Source organism: Eucalyptus grandis, chromosome 8 (assembly GCF_016545825.1).
Source record: "Eucalyptus grandis isolate ANBG69807.140 chromosome 8, ASM1654582v1, whole genome shotgun sequence".
Taxonomy (NCBI): Eukaryota; Viridiplantae; Streptophyta; class Magnoliopsida; order Myrtales; family Myrtaceae; genus Eucalyptus; species Eucalyptus grandis.
In genome coordinates this window covers 5,109,793-5,130,080 of record NC_052619.1, presented here as the reverse complement: position 1 = coordinate 5,130,080, position 20,288 = coordinate 5,109,793, and the positions used below count along the sequence as shown (strand labels likewise).

Genomic DNA, 20,288 nt, shown 5'->3' with positions numbered 1-20,288 from the left:
GAATATGAATTTTGATTTTCAAAATCATTTCCAGAATTTAATCATAAAATTTTAGTTGAATGATGACAAGATTTTCTATTACCTAGCCTTCTCAAGTGATCAAAACACTGGGAAATGATGAAAGTATTTTTCGTGAAATAAATAGAGTATACGAAGGGTTTTTTGTAAGAAAAAAAATTGAAAGAATCAATATTCATTTGGTTAGATAGTGGGTTAGCGAACCGAATGAATAAAATTGAAGGTTTTTGAGTCATGCGGAAGGGCCTGCATCCTTGGCTCCGAACGACGCTCGTACGAATTGTGCCGATTCAATTTGTGGTTTGTAGGTCATGGCTGTGCCGGCGCCATAGTAGTCGGTCCTACTGCCATCTCTTAATTGGGATGCACGAGGCGAACACATTAACTTAGGCCAAAAATTTAGAACATGGATGATAATCATTCTTTTTTATAAATAGATTGTTTTTTTTTCTTTTAATTTCCTAAATGAATTTTTGAACAAAATACAAATTTGATAAGGATAAAACTTTTATTCTCGAAATATAAATTCGTTTGATAAAGATATAAATTTTTTTCTTCTCGAGTGGTGGCAGTAGGTGGTAAGAGATGGGTGGCCGACTAGTAGTGAGGGCGTGCGATGATAATGATTTTTATTTTTCATTTCTATTCAAAAAATAGAGAAATGAAAAATTTTTACTTTTATTTTTGGACTAAAAATTTGTTTTATAAATAAAAAAATGAAGTTGCGTTATCAAATAATTTTCAGTCCCAAGTTTACTCTAGGGAGTAAAAAAATAATTATACTCATGAATAAAATGATTATCATGTCTGTCTTAAGAGTTGACGGATAAAACGAAGAGAGGTGGAAGGGGTCAACTGGTCAAAGGTGGGCAGAAAATTAAAAGAGAAAAGAACGGCAAAATAAAAGATGAAGAAGAGAGAGAGGAAACCGTAAGACATTATGAACTACGAAGAACGCAGGAAGAAAATAGAGGGAAAAATTCACTTATGTGCCGTGGACATCTCGGCAAGACAGATGAACTTTGTTTGGCGACCTAATAAGGTTTCGAGCCCTTTGTTCGTCTAATTAGAGTAACTTTCGAAGTTAGAGCACAAATTTAAAAGTCTCGCCCTCAAGTTCCGCATAGAGGGTAGTTAAAAATAATTGCTTTGGGCAAGGGTTTCTTTGGCGCATAGGATCATTTTGTCGACGATCAAGTTTAGGTTGGTCAAGTAGCAGTTAAAGTAGCATGTTACTTCATCTTGATATCTTTTTCTGATTGATTGATTTAATGAATTATGCTTATGCTATGCTATCATTAGAACTCATTGAGCAATAAGCATGCATTTGGTTATCGAAATGTCTTTCTGGCCAAACCACTACCGGTTATAGGTGGAGACCTGGCAACTTGGTTGCCTTTGTCACTAGTGTCGAGTGTGGCCATAATCAAATATTGAGCATTATATTTTGATATTGTCTATTGCGATGATATGTCAAAAGTTTTATTGAAAAAATATAACTCATTTTTTAGATTTTATATATGTTGTATACCGAATTCAAGATTGATAAGTTAAAATTTGCATCATGAATGTTTGATATACTTAAAAGACATTTGTACTATTTGTTGGGTTGTGGTTGCTCATTTCATTTGTTCTACAAGTTTTTCAGGTTCTTTGGCTAGTGATAGGTAGAACAAAAGTATTCCTGAAAAACTCAAAATTGGTATACCCATGATAAATTTATCTCAAATTAATTTTTTGATTGTGAAAAATCTCAAGTTAGTACACCCATGACACATTTACCCAAATTGATTATAAAAAAACTATAAATTGGTACATTTATGATAATTTTACCTAAAACTAATGTATTTAACTGTCAAAACCCTAAGCTAGTACGTTTGTGACAAATATACCTTCCATTAAATTAGATTAATACAATGAAAAATCAAAAAAATTATATAACCAAACAAACAGATAATAAAATCCCAAACCGATACACTAGTTAACCGTCATGTGTCATTCAACTTAGTAATTTGATAGTAAAATTTAACGGAAACTAACATAGGATAAATTTGTCACAACTATATCAATTTGTGGTAAATTTGTAAAAAATATATCAGTTTGGGGTTTTTAATGGTCAAAAAATAAATTTATGGTAAATTTATGGTAAATTTGTCACATATGTATTAGTTTGGGGATTTTCAGGGTATTAATCATTTTCATTATTAGCAGCACATTTTGATAGCGATATTTTTGGATACAAGTTGTTTACATCCAAGATGAATTTGCAAGTTTAGTTATAATAAAAAATTTAATTTCGTAATTAGATTACTCTTTTTTAAATACATTGATGTATAAATTTTGATAAGATAATTTAAGTTATTAGGGGTGTGCAATGGGAACCACCCGAATTGAGAATTGCCTAAACTGGATTGAACTAGATTGGCCGGTCCCAGGCGGTTCCCAAATAGGGTGATTCGATTCTCGGTTCCCACTTTTGGAAGCGGTGGCCTGTCAATTTGGTTCTCGATTCCAAGGTGAGACGAATCCACTTGACCAAATTTGTTGATTATATATATATATATATGTGTGTGTGTGTGTGTGTACTATTTTTAATTTTCTTAAGAAACAAATCTTAGTTCCTCTCAATTTTTCCCATTTTTCATTTTATTTTTAACCCAAAACAACAAATTTATCGGTTCCATCGAACCTAAACGTATTGGACCAAACTAGTTAGTTGACTTGGTTCCCGATTCCAAGATGGATCGGTTCGGTTGGGTTCTCGATCCCAGAATTTGGGAATCAGTCTTCCTAGCCCAATTCTCGGGGTTTGGACCGGACTGGGAACCGATAAGTCCAATAAGTTATATGTTTTGAATAAAGGGTTTTCTTTTTTTTTTTTGGGTAAGAAGTTCTTAATAAATGGTTCATATCATAAAAAAGCACTAAATTGATATATTTACAACAAATTTACCTCGAATTAAATTTTTTGATCACATAAAATCTTAAATCAATACACCAATGACAAATTTACCATTCTTAATTTTTACTAAATTTTAATATCAAATTATTGAGTTGGATAATACGGCGTATCGATATGAATTTTATCACTCATTTATTATAAGTGTATTAATTTGTGAAGAGGGTTTAATTTATCGCAAATTTTAGTAATTTTAAAATTATTTTTAGATAAATTTATTATAAATATATCAATTTGAATTTTTTATATATATATATATATATATATATTTTATTTTTTTAAATTGGCAGCGGGACACTTCTCCCCCTCCACCGGAGGAAAGGAGTATCCCCACTTTCCTTTTCTGTTCCCTCTCTTCTTCTTCTTCTTCTTCACTCCCCAAAGCAAGCTCTCTTCGCTTCGCTCTCATTTCAACGGCTCATGCGGTAGCGAGGAGGCCGGGACGGTCGCTCTTTCGTCGGAGGAGCAGCGGCGGCGGCGGCGGCGGCTGGCGGCGGGCGGCGGGCGGCGGCGAAGATGAGCACGGTGGACAAGATGCTGATCAAGGGCATCCGGAGCTTCGACCCGGAGAACAAGCTCGTCATCACCTTCTTCAAGCCCTTGACCCTCATCGTTGGCCCCAACGGCGCCGGCAAAACCGTAACCATTCCCCTCTCTCCTCTCTCTCTCTCTCTCTCTCTTCATCTGAGGAAGTTTTTCTCCGGCCGTGTGTTTCCGCAGACGATAATCGAGTGCCTGAAGCTGTGCTGCACCGGCGAGCTGCCCCCGAACGCGCGGTCCGGCCACAGTTTCATCCACGACCCCAAGGTGCTCCGATTCTCCGTTTCGCCCTTCCGTTCCATTTTTTTTTTTTTGGCTTTTGTGGTGAGATATGTTTGGGATTGGTGGCGGTTTGAAGGTGGCGGGGGAGACGGAGACGAAGGGGCAGATCAAGTTGAGGTTCAAGACGGCGGCGGGTAAGGACGTGGTGTGCATCCGGTCGTTTCAGCTGACTCAGAAGGCGTCCAAGATGGAATTCAAGGCCATCGAGAGCGTCCTGCAAACTATCAATCCTCACACCGGGGAGGTGAGTATTGCCTAGCTAATTTGTGGAGTATCTTCTCTGTTCGTGGAGTTATTATGTGGCTGGATGGTTGCTTTTGATGTCTGCCCTGTCACGAGTGTAGTCGGCATTGAGTAGATGGTCACTTCATTGGTTTAGCGAACACTTCTCTTGCTCATTGGTTTAAGTACAGTGTCTTATTGGTTACTCCAATGGGAGTATGTAACTTGAGGGCAATCAATTTTAAAAAACGTTGCTTGTGCTGCAATCTATCACTTGTCGATCCTTTTTGCTTAAATTGCCCCATGTTCTCGTGCTGCAGAAAGTTTGCCTTAGCTACAGATGTGCTGATATGGACAGGGAGATCCCTGCTCTGATGGGTGTGTCAAAGGCTGTTCTGGAAAATGTTATATTCGTTCATCAAGACGAAGCGAATTGGCCATTGCAAGATCCTTCCACATTGAAAAAGAAGTTTGATGATATCTTCTCTGCTACTCGGTATATGGCAGCCTATTTGTGCAACTTCTCTGCAAGTATAATTAAGCTTTATAATCATGTGCATGCATTGTGTCCACCAAATTTTTGGTAGAAAAGCTATGTTTTATTTTATTTGTCAGAAGCCTTTCTCAATGCTGTGGTCATTCTTTGACTAGTCAGTACTTGATATGCTCTGCATCAAATGCATTGTGGATGATGTGTCGTTTCCATAGTGTCATTGACTCAATTATTATGTAGCTTCCTCTCAATTAACAATGTATGCTCTTGAAAATGTGCGTAAAGATTGATGTTGCTTGCTGTTTTGCTTTAATTGTACTCATTTTGTCTCATTGATGAAAGGACACTTCCCTGCGATGCTGTAATGAAAGGAAAGCAAGGGATTAACATGCCATTGACTTTTTTCTGACACTCGCAGATGATTTGCCCTTCATGGTTGCGCTTTTTACATGTTTTTTAATTTGCTACATTGAATAAGATACTGCAATATATCTGCATATGTATAGCTTACATCTATTGCCAGATCTACTATAGTAGTTGTGCACCTCTCAAAGTATTTCTGATTCCACTTATGTACTTCCTACTATCATACTTTTAATTTTGGACTTGTTTGGTAATATAACTGATTAAACTGTCATCTTGACCATATTATCTTTCACTGTACATATTTGTTTTGCGTGGTTCGATATACGTGTGGGCTTGTGCTGACTTAGTCCATGACATCTGTCTTGCTGTTTCACCTCTTTCAGTTAAATTTCTTGAATTATGGCTGACTGTTTTGTTACGTTTACACCCGGTTCCCCTTGTAGCTTTTACTATTGTGTTCCTCATGCAAATTTTTTGGAAGAACCATCTTAGGAAATGCGTTAATTAATTCAATGAGGAAAAAAACAACTACTACTGGGTTTGATTGTGTATCCTATTATTACTCCCATGTAGTGGGTTCATGACTTAGCCTGAAATTGACTGCAGCGTTTCTAATTTTGGGTTTCAGCCTGGGGATTGACCCACCTTGCTTGTGCTTGTATCTAATTAGTGAAGCAATGCTTGTGTTTGGAAGTATCTCTGTTCATTTCTGGGGAAACTGCATTGATGATAGTTTCATTGATTGAACTCTTTTTGCTCACTATATTTTGATCCTCTCCGATATTTTTTTATTATAGTTTTTTCCATGGAAGTCCCCCCCCCCTACCTTCAAGGATAAGCACAGTGGTGTTCAGCAAAAATTCAATTTTGTTGATCATAGTTCTAGAGGTTCTTAGTTTGGTCTGAGAGGCTTAAATTTAAAGGGACTCAACCTATTTTTGTCCAGTTTCATTTCATCTCTCTGGATACCTTAAAGCTGGACACAGTTAGGAGATTGAGTAAATTATGAAGCCGTTTATTAATGCCAGAAAATTCATGGTTTACCTTGCATATTATTAAAAGCAAGGATTTTAACGGGAATGGACCGTGAATATAAGGGGAGAGAAAATAAAAAGAGTGGTTCCTGCTATTCTCTGCATCGACTTAGGAATCTCTAAATTAGATAGAGTGACTGGACCACTAATCACGTCCTTTTGTTTCGATATAGGAGCACAGAGGAATAGGATTCTTTGAATATGCTTCATGTCAGATTTACTGCTGTGGAGCTGAAGATTTTGCTTTATGCATCTCCTACTCTCTTTTTGATGATCTTTTTAGTTTTTCTTTGGCAGTTATTAGTGAGACATAAGAAGAACATCACCATACTTCTTTTCTGTGTCTTTTCCCCCATTTGTCCTTTCAGCAATATTTGTACATCAAATTTAATTCTGGATTCTTGTGATTGATGTGAAATCTGTTTTCGTTGCTGTAGAAAATTTTCTCTCCTTTCCTTTTCCTTTTACTGAATATAGTATATGAATTGCAGATGTAACTTTTGATGTACTATGCAACAGGTACACAAAGGCCTTGGAAGCCATAAAGAAACTTCACAAAGATCAGGCACAAGAGATAAAAACTTACAAGTTGAAGTTAGAAAATCTCCAGACGTTGAAAGATGCTGCATATAAGGTTATATCTTGTATCTGTCTATTGATGATAGTGACACGTGCAAGCTATATTCCATCATCTGAATCTGTCATATTGCTGCATCTGAGTACAGTTGGTTACTGAAAAAAATAATTGTAGTATCAGTGTTATTTAAGTTTTCAATGCAATTCCTGATGGTGCTATAAGATTAAGATACTTTATTGTACTATCTTTACCCTGGAAAAGGGGAGGAGTGGACAGTTTTGCTTCTTCTGGACTAAAGAGTTGCAATTAATCCTCTGACGATAATGATGTGTCCGATCTTCCAATCACAGCGTAAACACTATTCTTTGAGAACTCAGACTATTGATTTTGAAGTGTGAGGAGTAGCTTTGTCAATAATAAAGTAGAAATTGGGTAACTAATTTTTGTGTTGACAAATTTTACATCTCTTAGGCATAATAGTATGCTAGTTTGTTGCAGTCAAGGGTTGAGTAAGTTTGCTCATATAACTTGCTTTATATCTGGAATTCTTGGCATAATGGGCATAAAATGGACTCAGTCTTGCTCATCGTCATAATGTAGACTTGTTATGGTCTGACTATATACACTTCTTGTAGTTTGTGAATTGCACATAGTTGTGAATCTCCTGCAGCTTTTTGCAATTAGTTTCCCCAAGAGGAGATTCTTTGCTTTCAGAGGAGAAGGAAGAGAAGGAACTTGTGCTCATTCTTTCCTTTATTTTTTCTGTTCTTTGAGAAATCATCACTTTTTGAATTTGTAACAGTTAAGTGAAAGCTCATATTCTTAGCTAGGTGCTTTAGTTCCTGCTATCTTCTGTGCTGCATTTACACATTATTTGACATACTTATGTCTTTTACAGCAACGCGAAAGCATTTCTCGAGATCAAGTTTACACTTTATTTGACATACGTATTTCTTTTACAGCTACGCAAAAGCATTTCTCAAGATCAAGTTTACACTTTATTTGACATATGTATTTCTTTTACAGCTACGTGAAAGCATTTCTCAAGATCAAGATAAAACAGATTCTTTGAAGAGTCAATTGCATGATTTGGAAGAAAGTATTCAAACTGTGGATGCTAAAATTCATCATACAGAAATAACGCTGAAAGATTTGAGGAAACTACAGGAACAGATAGCGACAAAAACTGCTGAAAGAGGAACTTTGTTTAAGGAGCAGCAGAAGCAGTATGCATCTCTTGCTGAGGAGAACGAAGGTATTTATATATCAATTTAACAAATCATCTGCTTTATTTAAGGTTTCCCTGTACCTCCTCTCTTACGCTGGGAATTAACTGCTTGGCATTGCTGATTATTGTCTGCATTAAGCATATATTCAATGGGAAGTAGCTCACTTCTAACTATTTATAATATTAAACATTATTTATAGTCAGACTGGTTCATCAAGAGCCACTGTTAATGATTAAAAGCCAGACTGGTTTGTAAATAGTCACACAAAGGTCATTGGAGGAGAAAAAATATAGAGCCGTCTTTAGTTACCTTTGCAATTATGTAGTTGAGACATTTAGTTGAGGAGCTCCTTAGGAAGGCAGATGCTATGCTATTATGTTGTGATATTCAAGCTATGCTGCATAGAGCTTCAGATCCAATATATAATGGGATAATTAAGCACACTGAGATTGACTGCCGCTTTATTAGAGGAAAGCTGGTTTCTGGTGAAACTGCAACAGCCTTTATGAACTCAAGTGATCAACTTGCTGATATATTTACTAATATCCTTGTAGTCTTCATTGGAATTACCTTCTTTTAATATGCTGGGAATATATGAAATGCATGCTTCAGCTTGAGAGGAATTGAGGAGTTCTTGTCACATACAGTGGCACTTGTAAAAGGTCACACCCTGTTCATTAGAATGGGCCACACTGAAAACCCCCAACCATTTAGTCTTAAATCTGTCGCTTTTACTTTCACAAGCATCATCTTTTCTTTTCAGATGTTTTTCAGATAGGATGATGCTTTAAGAAACAGTATGCCTTTTTTTTTTTGGTTTATCTTGCAAAACTAGATACGGACGAGGAGTTGATAGAATGGAAAACCAAGTTCGATCAAAGAATTGCCCTCTTGGAATCGAAAATTGGCAAGTTAGAGAGGGAAATGAATGACACGGAGACAAAAAGTTCTTTCCTTAAGAAGACGATCAATGAGTCCATATGGGAAATAAGCAAACTGCAAACTGAAGCTGAGGTAGAGTTAACTAAGTGATGCAGCTTTCTGTTTTTTACAGTTGGGAATGTTGTAGTACTGTTTCATATTAACTCCTTTAACTCTTATTTCAGGCTCATAATTCTTTGAAAAGCGAAAGAGATTCCACCATTCAAAAGCTTTTTTCACGGCACAATTTGGGGTCTCTTCCAAGTACTCCATTTGACAATGATGTTGCCTTGAACTTTACAAATCGAGTGAAATCAAGGCTATTGGATCTTGAGCAGGATTTACAAGATAAAAAGGTGGCCTTCTTATTCCATGGTCTATGACTGTTTCTGTCCAAAAGTGAATTTTTAAGGGCCATACGTTCATCTTCATGTGCTTAATTCATCAGTTATAATCTACACACAATGAACTGCTAAAATACTACTTTGAAAATAACTTAAAGTAGCTGGCTTCTAGTTTATTGAGAAGCAATGTCTGCAAAAGAAGAAATCCCTTTTGTTTTCTGAAGGCAGTTGTTCTGTTTACCTATTTTAAAGGAAAAAAAAAAGCTCTGACAAGGAAAATTGTCTTGCAGAAATCAAATGAGATGGAACTTAAGGCTTCGTGGGATCAGTACATGGATGCAAATGATCGGTGGAAAAATAGTGATGCTCAGATTCAGGCAAAGGCAGAGATCAAGGTTTAGAAGACATGCTTTGTTGTGGTTTTTCAATATTCAGATCGCTCTTCTATTTTTTCCAGGGCATTTGAACTTCTATCCTATGCAGAGTGGCCTTTTGAAGCGCATCAAAGAGAAGGAAGATGAGCGTGACTCATTCGAACTTCAAATATCTAATGTCGATCTATCTCATATAGATGAGAGGGAGCAGAGCATGGTAACATAGTGATGCTTAGCTCTTCTTGTGGGTCCATGCATGTTGGAGGCATGATACACAGATCTAATCTCTCTCTCTCTCTCGTATGTGCAGCGAATTGAGGTTGAGAGGAAAACAAACCAGCTTGCTGGAAGAGAATTTGAATCTAACATACGGCAGAAGCAGAGTGAGATTTACAGCAATGAGCAAAAAATTAAGGCGCTTAATCGAGAGAAAGATATTATGGCAGGCGATTCAGAGGACAGAGTAAAACTTGCTTTGAAGAAAGCTGAGCTAGAGAATCACAAAAAGAAACACAGAAAGATGTAAGTAGGATATTCTTCCTCAGTTTAACTTCTTTCTTTCTCATTGTGCATTTATGTGCTCTTTGCAGTTTAGTGTGATTACTTATGAGTTGAAGCTTTACTTTGAGCATCCTTTTTGTTTCAGAATTGATGATTGCAAGGATAAATTTAGAGGAGTCCTGAAAGGGAGGCTTCCACCTGACAAGGATTTGAAGAAGGAAATGACTCAAGCTTTGAGGTAGTTTTATGTTATGTATTTGTGTGTCAATGATTATAAGCATGTACAACGGCCACATTGATTGATTAAGAATTTACTTATTATGCTTTTTTGTTCCTCTTGCTCACAATGGAGCAACTGTTTGGTCAAGCCACTTTTGAGAACATATGCTTAGATGTCGACTGTGTTGTGAATAAAATTCCTATCTGAATGATCGTGCTTACTGGTGAAAAATCTTGCTGGAAAATTTTAAGCACCAAACCATTTTCTCTGTAAAATTATGCGTTTCTCTACCTCTGGATTTCCACTGTGTCAGTAAATCAACCTTTCTTTGAACTGTCAATTGAAGGATGCAATTCCTTGAGCATGCTAGTGTTTACTGTTTCTTTATTGTGCATTAATGTGAAATTATCCTTCTTGCATAAATGAGTTATCTGGAGAATCGAAACTAACAGAGTTTGAATGACACATTATGGAAAGGGGATGCGCAATGCAAATTTTCGGTGGAAAATATTTGATAAAAACCTTCGCTTTCTTTTGTTGTCTTATTTATTGCTGAAACATGTGTTTTCAAACTTTATCATCATACATTACAAAGCAGGACCATTATGGGGCTAGCTCATGGTATGGAAGTGTTCTAGAAAGTGTTGTTGTTTAGCTATTGAGATGGTATAGGAGGGATCCATGTAGTGGAACCCAGTATAAATAGTTGGTTTGTTGCTTGGTTGCTGTTGTTCTTGTCATCCCTAAGGTTGATGTTCCTGTTGCAGGGCTATTAATTTGGAATTTGATGACTTGGGCTCGAAATGCCGTGAAGCTGAGAAGGAAGTGAATATGTTGCAGATGAAAATACAAGAAGCTAATGATAGCTTGTCTAAACTTCGCAAGGATTCGGAATGTAGGAAATCTTTCTATTCTTATAATCTGTTATCATGTAGGGACTCATTTTGCTTAATTGAAGTTGACATATGCTTTGTGGCGAAAAAAATAAAAAAAGTTGACATATGTTTGAACATTGGCTGTGCTCGTCTGATTTTTGGGAGTGTAATTGTAAAAATTTGAAAGGTAGGAACTCTTTTCGCTATGTAATGATAGATGGGGACTTATTATGCTCAACTAAAGTTGACATTCGCTTGAATGTTCTCCTTGCTGGTTTGATTTTTTGGAGTGTAGGTAGCCATTCCTAGGATAATATCCAATGCTTAGGGCCCTGGAAATCACATAGGATAGAATAGCTCTGACATTTCCAGGTTCAATGTTATTTGGTCTACAGGCAGACCCATAAGTTGGTCTTTCCACTGGATTGAAATAAGTAAGATGCTGAAACTTCATAATGACTTCGAAATTTTAGGATGTGATGGTGGTCATCCTGACATGGCTTTATGAGTTAATGGAACTTATTTAAGTGATAAAAATTGACGGGAAGTATTTCAGATTGATCAAGTTGTTATAATAGTTGTTTAGACAAACTAAATCAAATTATGGACTCTATCTTGAAGGATGGAGAAAAAAGAACTGAAGTTCTCTTTGTGGTGAATATGCTAGATATGAAAGTAGTTCCTGATGATTTTCCTTTTTCTTTTTTGGGCATTTGAACCAAGTTGCATTACATGAGGATTTTCCTGTTCAATTTATTGCAGCACGGAAGAGATTTATAGAGTCCAAGCTGCTGTCGTTGAATCAGCAATCTTCTGATATTGATGTTTATCTTAGAGTATTGGAGTCAGCGAAGGAGAAAAGGGATGTCCAGAAAAGGTCATCAATTTTGGAGTCAAGATCATATATAAGCTAGTGTTCTGGTGAGGATAGAGCTAACAACCATTACATGCTGTCTGCAGTAAATATAATATTGCTGATGGTATGAGGCAAATGTTTGATCCTTTTGAAAGAGTTGCCCGTGCTCATCATGTCTGTCCTTGCTGTGAGCGTCCTTTCTCTGCAGAAGAAGAGGATGATTTCGTCAAGAAGGTTGGTATATCTCTTGCAATGCTTTCAAGCTGCTTATCCATGAATTTGTTACTCAGACTTTTCTCTTTCCGGTATTTTATTGCCTTGATGCTTTTGACTCTGTTGGCATTTGGAAATTACAGCAACGAGTGAAGGCTGCTAGTTCTGCCGAACACATGAAGGTGCTGGCTGTGGAATCCTCAAATGCTGACTCATTTTTTCAGCAAATGGACAAGCTTCGTGTGGTGTACGAAGAATATACTAAAATTAAAAAGGAAACGATCCCTCACACAGAAAAAAGTTTGGATGAGTTTACTAAAGAATTGGATCAAAAGTCCCAGGCCCTTGATGATGTAATTATCTCTCCTCTATCCATAAGCTTTATAATGTTTTCATTTTGGCGAAGATGATTGGCTTCAGGACTCCTTACATCATTTTTGAAATGGTTTTTCTTTTTTTCCTGCATGAGATTTTGTATCCAATTTTCTCTAGTGGGTTGTCACAGAAGGATAATGTACTTGTTCACTACTTTTATGCTAGACATGATGATATTTCTTGGTACATTAGGTTTAAAAAGTCGCATAGCTTACCATTGTTGATGCCTCCTATCCTATGCATGCTAGATAAGTCCATTAATATATCCTCTTTCCTGCCTTTTGACTTATGAGTACTAGAGATATATTCTACTATTCCTGAAAATAGCTGATTAATTGGTAGGAAAAGAACTGCTTTATTAGAGTTCTTATTTGGTTGTTGTTGTTCTCATAATCACATAAGACAACTCAATGGAGAGCTATATGTGTTTGGTCTGCATCTAGTATGGTTTGATGCCAGAGCAGTCTTCGTTTTTCTTGTTGTATTGATAGAGGATTTGAGTTCCTGGACCAGCTTTGATAGGGTCTCATTTAAGTGCTGACACTGCTTGGTGTATTAGTAAAGTGAAAATGCAATTTATTTTGATCTGTTTGTCTTTCTGTCACTTCTTGGTTATCTAAGCTTGCATGTACTTAGGATGTGATTTTCTTGAGTGCTTTTCCTGTAGTCTAAAATCCATAGGACATTGATACTAGGTGCCTATTAATGGACTTCTTGTCCTATGCTTACTGCCAAGTGTAATCTGTATAGCCCCTATAAGTATAAATCTTATGATTACTATATAACCTTACATAAATACATAAGCAGGTGTCATTCGTTGTAACAAAGGGGTTGTGTTACTACTTAGCTAAGCATCTCTGTAAGTGGTTAGTGAATCAATAATGGTATTGCCTCTACCCTGGGCATGAGAGTACGAAAAATTTGGTATAATATTTATAAATTACACAGACATGACATTGGTATTCTTAGGATGCTTCCATTACTGACTGCCAAGAGAAAAATATCCCTTACACAGATCCAAATCATGTTTGTGGGGAAATCATTTATTCCCTGCTTCTTAGCAGAATATTAAGGCAGTAGGACCTATACTGAAGTTCCTCTGCTTGAGGTTAGTTTTGATCCTCTTTTTGCAATTAGAGATCCAGGTGTGGAATCTTCCCATTTGCAATTTAAGCAGCATGCTTGGAAAGAAATACTCCAAGTAACCCCTTCTGTTTGAAGATCTTAGAACCACTTACTTGAGAAGAATATCTGCACCACCTCATTTTTCAAGAAGCATACAGAAATCTACTTCTTACTGTGATTCTGGATGAACACTGAAAGAATTATCTCTATTTATTTCCAGCCTCCAATCTTGATGATTAACTCTGCGTAATTATTGAGTATTGGCGTAAAAATACTTTGCAAATACAGGTACTAGGGGTTTTGGCTCAAGTAAAAGCGGAGAAAGAGTCCGTTGAGGCCTTGCTGCAGCCTGTTGATACGGCTGACCGACTTTTCCAAGAGATCCAGAGTTTGCAGAAGCAGGTTGATGATTTGGAATATAAGCTTGATTTCCGGGGACAAGGTGTGAGAACTATGGAAGAGATCCAATTGGAGCTGAATGCTTTGCAGAGCACAAAGTACACGGCCTTCAGCTATTTGTTTTATTTTAATTCTCCTTCTGCTTCTTTTCCTTTCTTGTCCTGACAAATGCATGAGATCCCAAACTTAATACACCAGTTGTCTGGAGAAATTGGGCTGCGGAAGTCTGATTATTCTCTCTTCGCCAACTTGACTTGATTGTTTGGTTATAGAAAGCTTTCTGTCATATTTGATTTGAGCTTATTGTCCTAACATCAAAACTCAACCTCCTTCTCTCTAGGGATAATTTGCACAATGAATTGGAGAAGCTCAGGGATGAGCAAAGGTATATGGAGAATGATTTATCCAACATCCAAATTCGCTGGCATACTCTGAGGGAGGAGAAAGTAGCAGCAGCAAATACGCTCCGTGATGTCAAAAAGGCGGAAGAGGAGCTAGAGCGATTGTGGGAGGAGAGAAATCAGCTTGACCTCGATGAGAAGGTTGTCTACTTATAGTATTTTCTTTTATCCAAGATCTAGTTAAATCATATAACACTGAAGTAGACTGATGGAGTGAATTCTACAATTACAGTTGATTGTTTCTTGTAATTGAGCTGCTTTTAGCTTCAAGGTCTTTTGCATACACAAATCGTCATCTCCTCGGTGCCCAATAAGGAAGTCTCTCTAGCGGAAGGTGGCTTTCTAAGTCCGCTGTCAAATCCTGAATGATAATCCCTTTAAGGGTTGTAATTCATAAGGGATGTAATCCTGCACGTGAAGAATAAAATGGCCTTACCCATTTTTATGCATAAAATAATTGTTAATTACTTGAAAAGTCAAAAAAATATATTCACTCAAGGAAGATTCCTGAAGATGCTGACCGTAAATGAGAAGATTGATTATGGAATGGTTGATACTGGGTGCCGTGCGTGTCGTTTCATAATTGGAAAAATCAGTGCCATGGAAATACATGCCACTCAGCCAAAGAAAGATGATGGAAATTTGGTCAAAATGAGCTCCAAGTACTTTTCGCTTTTCTTGTGAATACAATAAATAGAGGGGTAGTTTGTGTAAATGATAGATCATCCACTCTGCTCTCTTTTGGCTAGCTGCTTGTCATAATTTCTGAATTCTTCATTGGATTCCTTTTGTGTCTCTGCTCAGGAGAATTTTGTTGACTGTACATTTATGTACTTTCTCTTTTCAATGTTCAGGTTTTCATGACTTGAACTTGCTGCTCAAGCATATTTTCATGTATTCACTGCTTTCTTACGAATGATTTGCCATCTATCCTCTTGTTGACTATTTATCCTCTTTGTGCTGATTTCAGCATTTGACGGACGCTCTTGGCCATATATCCAAAGAGAGAGATAGGCTTCTGAATGAGTACAATGATTTAAAGGTTAAACTTAATCATGAGTATGACGAGCAGGCTGAACAGAAAAGAAGCTATCATCAAGAAGTGGATTCACTACTCAAATTATCTTCCAAAATCAAGGAGTATGTTCTTCTGAATTTAGCGATAGTTGTGAGGACCCAATACCTGTTTTTTAATCTTCAGACTGGCTGTACTAGGTACCATGATCTCAAGAAAGGAGAGAGGTTGAAAGAGCTGCAAGAAAAGCAAGCTGCATCAGAATCTCAGCTTCAAGGTTGTGATCAGAGGAAACGAGAAATTTCAGAAGAACTTAACAAAAGTAAGGACTTGATGAGGAATCAGGATCAACTTAGAAGAAACATCGAGGATAACCTAAACTACCGAAAGACAAAATCTGAAGTAGATGACCTTACCCGTGAAATTGAATCTCTAGAGGACAGAATACTCAAAATTGGTGGCATTTCTACCATTGAAGCTGAACTTGGGAAACTTTCACAAGAAAGAGAGAGGCTACTTTCTGAGGTATTCTACTTGCGATAAAACTCTTCTTTCTTGGGCCACCCACCTGGTTTTCGTTTTGTGTCTCATCTGATCCATGTGGTTGCAGATATTTTTAGCCCTGGGGTTTGCCTAATGAGGTGGGCTTCATCATAATCATAGAAGTCAAAACCAATAGTGATGAGTATTTGCTTGCTACATGAAATTTGGTATTAAAGGGGAATATATGAACTTATGGTGCTATATGGTTGTTTTGGTCTGGTCAATCTATCATACAATGTGTTTCTTTATCAGAGATGTGCAGTATTGTTCCCATATCTCACATTAGCTTGGTGTTAAAGTATGTTTGCAGTTAAAGGGCGTCGTTGTTCTTTTCTTTTGTTTGATAGGCTATCCTTGTTTATGGGGGGACAACAGTACTCTTGAGCCACTGCTTTACCAACTGTCTTTCCTTGTATTATTCTCATACTTAATTTGTGTATGTATATGGTATGATGGGTATATATTTTTATCCGTATTGTCTATGGTTCCACTATTTAGTTTCTCATTTTTCTTCTCGCCACAGCTAAACAGGTGTCAAGGAACGATGTCTGTCTACCAGAGCAACATTTCTAAGAATAAATTAGATCTTAAGCAAGCCCAGTACAAAACATTGACAAACGATATTTTGACCAGTTAATACAGCTCAAGGTAAAATGTTTATGAGTAGTAGTTGGTGTCCTCCTTTATATTTCTCAACTGGATAATAAATGAACCAATTTCTGGCAGACCACGGAGATGGCAAACAAGGATCTGGACAGATACTACAATGCCCTTGACAAGTGAGCTCTCCAAATATGTACTCCATTTCCTTTTAAACTTTAGTGTTTCAGATGTTGCCTTTTCTCCTTGTGTTTGTGTGCTCAGGAACTATAAATACAAAATCTGAAGTAGAGTTTGGTATCGGTTAGTTTGTTGCTATGAAGTTAGTTTGGAGATGTGGAACAGAAGGGAATTTGAGGGAACAGAGTCATTTGGATGTCTGTCTATATGGGTTAATGGTTTGAAACTTGAAACGTCTGGCACAGTGGAAGGATCTTCATCGATGTGAATGCTTTGTAGATATTGTAGAGTCACTTTTTCTCTGTCTCTCTCACTCTCTTTAATGAGTTTTTCTTTGGGCTCTGAGCTATTTTTTTTCCCTCTTGCCAACATATGTCACCCACTGGGGGCCGTTTTAATCAATTACTAAGGATTTTAACGGGGAAAAAATTTGAATGTGGTAAAGAAAGGCACTCTACTGAGGTTATACAACCATAAGTTTATTTTCTTAAGTGAATTTTTAGCACCCGAAAGAACACTGGAAGATAAAATGGTAGAAAAAGGATAGAAAAGCAAAGAAGATGGAAAACCAAGAGATATTAATCCAAGATGGGTGAAGAAATCTGACTCTTTACTGGGGTCATTCAAAGAATAGCTGATTTGATGGTTGGGGAGGTGGAGCCCCTTGACAGTTGTGTAATGTTTGTGCAGTATTTCCTTGTGATTTTCTGTCGATGCAACATTCCCTATGCTGAAGAGGATGGCAACAATTTTTCTTTTTCAGAGCCAAAATATTTATAGAAGTGGCATCAGGAGGGTGCAAACACTCATGCATAAGAGCTCATTTGCAAAAGAGAGGAGGTCTCTCAGATTTAAGAGCGCCTTTCTTCAAATCCTTAATCTTTATTTTTGACCTCTTCCCCAGCATATCGCCACAATCTTCCAAATGCACTTAGATTGTCCAACCGTATTTTATCACTGCTGCATGTGTGCCCATTTTCTCTATCCTCACTATTCGCTATCAGGTACATTGACTCATTGATCAACTTTTGTTGTTAATTGTTTGGTGCTCTTATGAGCACTGCCTTCCTGTGGCTTCAAGCGAGTGAAAATGACTAGTTCTCATTGAACTTCTTCTTAATCTGACGCACTTAATCGAGTGAGTTTTATTTATATGTGACATGACCTATTTGCCCAACTTTGCTGGAGAAAACATGCTTGGGTAGAATAGAAGCTTCCCTAGATATTATATTCAGTTGTAGCTAGTGAGCATCTGGGATTGTGTTTGTTCTCTTCTTGATATTCTTGAGAAAGAGGGCACTCCATGATTGCTTCTTTGTTCTTTTGGGTTCTATTTATGGCGTTATCTTTACATGCGCAAAAGGAGATCCAAATGTTCGCGTAGCATCATTTGTGACATCTTCCTTCTTGATCCCCTGCCTTCTGTTTACATCATTTTTGTGAATTTGAGGTGCTTCATCGCTCTGTCCTCTTTTCCCTAGCCAAGGAACCTTTCTCTATGGACATTCTTTTGTGATGATGGTTGCAAAGGCTGAAAGTTGACCTTGCTTGTCTTTACAAATGGCTTCTTTACTGCGGACCAGTGATACTTTTCTTTGGCAGAGCTCTTATGCGATTCCACACTATGAAAATGGAAGAAATAAATAAAATCATAAGGGAACTGTGGCAACAAACTTATAGGGGACAAGATATTGACTACATCAGAATACATTCAGACTCGGAAGGTGCTGGGACTCGATCATACAGCTACAAGGCATGCATACCTTTTTTTATTGATATTAATTTAATCTGTTCAGTGAGATGATATACATCTCACCAGTAAACTTTGTCAATTATGCAGGTTCTCATGCAAACTGGCGACACTGAGTTAGAAATGAGAGGACGGTGTAGTGCTGGTCAGAAGGTGCACAACTTAGAAGAGATCACTTTGTTTACTTTCATCATGCTGTTTGTGTAGGAGAAAATCTACAGCTAATAATTGGTTTCAGGTTCTTGCTTCGCTTATCATTCGCTTGGCTTTAGCTGAGACCTTTTGCCTCAACTGTGGAATTCTAGCACTTGATGAACCAACTACCAATTTGGATGGTCCTAACGCTGAAAGTCTTGCAGCAGCTCTTGTGAGGTATTACTTATTTTCACTTCTCTATTTTGATGAAAATGGATGAGTGTAAATAGCAATAATGTAGGGGTAACTGGACCACAACTTGCAATCACTCATTTTCCTTTGTTCGACTTCTCCAGAATTATGGAGGACAGGAAGGGACAGGAGAATTTTCAGCTGATAGTCATCACACATGATGAACGGTTTGCGCAACTTATCGGTCAACGACAGCATGCAGAGAGATATTATCGTGTCTCAAAGGATGATCAGTAAGCTTTTGAATTTGTCGATTCATATCTCTTCTAATTCATCATATTGTCTATTATTGTTTTTAACTTCTCGAGTCACACTATCAGTCAGCACAGTATAATTGAAGCCCAGGAGATATTTGACTGAAGATGGAGATTTGGTTCTCTTGAAGAAGAAGTCTTCTCAGGATTCTTGTGAAGTATATTTTTGCGACCTGTTTCCGAGGATGACATGAGCTCTCTAGTAGCTGATGTATGTTTACTTTTCTACTTTTGATACTTGAATTTTTGAAGTTACCCATGCTCATGCTTCAGTAAAGATGGCATGTCGAATGAAGTGGAATAACAATACTTGTGAGTAATTTTCTGTGCGATCATTGATTACAGGGAAACACCAAGGCATGCTCAAGGTTTCAGAACTGAATTGGTCATGTCGAACTGAAGAGGCAGGGGAATTTGAGGTGAGTGTTCGGTGAGGGTTGGTATGCAACGCATTTTCTGACCTTGCAATGTTATTTAATTGCGAGACTATATGGAGTGTTTCTGTAAATGACCATGCATTGAAATTAAGTGTACTCTTGACTATATAAATGCAAGTAAAATTCCCATAATTTTCTGTGGCAAAATCCATTTTGTTCCTTGAGGCTGTGTCCAATGTCCCTCCGAAGCCAAGGCTTCCTGCATTCTCATTTGAAATTGGAAAAGCTCAAAATCTAACCGTGCGGATGAGAAGAATAATGATATGCGGATCCCTGGAGTGCAATAACTTGGTAGAAAGGGAATGTGCCATAACTTACGAAATGTATACTTAAGTGCTAAAATCGGAGTAAAATGGGTCATTTGAGTGCCAATCCGGTCAAAGTCCGGCCAAGACGCCGATGTGGCATTTTTCTGGCGAAACGAGCCCAAAACGATGTCATTTTACACGCTGACGTGGCCAAATAATACAAAAACGGCGTCGTTTTGGGCCGACATGGTAAAAAAAATTTAAATTAAATTAAATTAAAATTTTTTTAAAATAAAAAATTAAAATTTTTAATTTTTTTTTAAAAAAAAAAAAAAAGAAAAAAAAGAGAAAGGGGGAGCCTCGGGCTGAGGGATCAGCCGTCGGCCCGCCGCCGCCGGGAAGGGCTGGTGACGGTGCGACGGTGAGGGAGGGTCGGCGGGGTCGAGCCCTCGCCTCGGATCGGGGTGAGGGTCGTTGGCCCTGCCCGCCTGGGCCAAGGATAGCCGACTCTCGTTGGATCCGGGTGAGGGCCGTGAGCACTTGCCATTGC

At 37.6% G+C, this 20,288-nt stretch overlaps 1 protein-coding gene across 1 annotated transcript; it reads left to right on the top strand.

Moving 5' to 3' along the window:
- The first annotated feature begins 3,278 nt into the window (after positions 1 to 3,278).
- LOC104456005 (DNA repair protein RAD50) lies at positions 3,279 to 19,637 on the top strand. Its single transcript, XM_010070691.3, is given in 29 exon segments — positions 3,279 to 3,616; positions 3,698 to 3,784; positions 3,876 to 4,043; positions 4,342 to 4,517; positions 6,434 to 6,548; positions 7,518 to 7,746; positions 8,556 to 8,734; positions 8,827 to 8,997; positions 9,276 to 9,380; positions 9,469 to 9,576; positions 9,670 to 9,881; positions 10,006 to 10,098; positions 10,848 to 10,975; positions 11,718 to 11,832; positions 11,916 to 12,045; positions 12,168 to 12,377; positions 13,813 to 14,021; positions 14,264 to 14,465; positions 15,295 to 15,464; positions 15,540 to 15,864; positions 16,406 to 16,487; positions 16,490 to 16,530; positions 16,609 to 16,661; positions 18,265 to 18,415; positions 18,503 to 18,565; positions 18,651 to 18,784; positions 18,904 to 19,032; positions 19,120 to 19,264; positions 19,399 to 19,637. Coding segments are annotated over 28 exon segments (3,948 nt in total). The 5' UTR covers positions 3,279 to 3,493; the 3' UTR covers positions 19,160 to 19,264; positions 19,399 to 19,637.
- Positions 19,638 to 20,288: the final 651 nt, after the last annotated feature.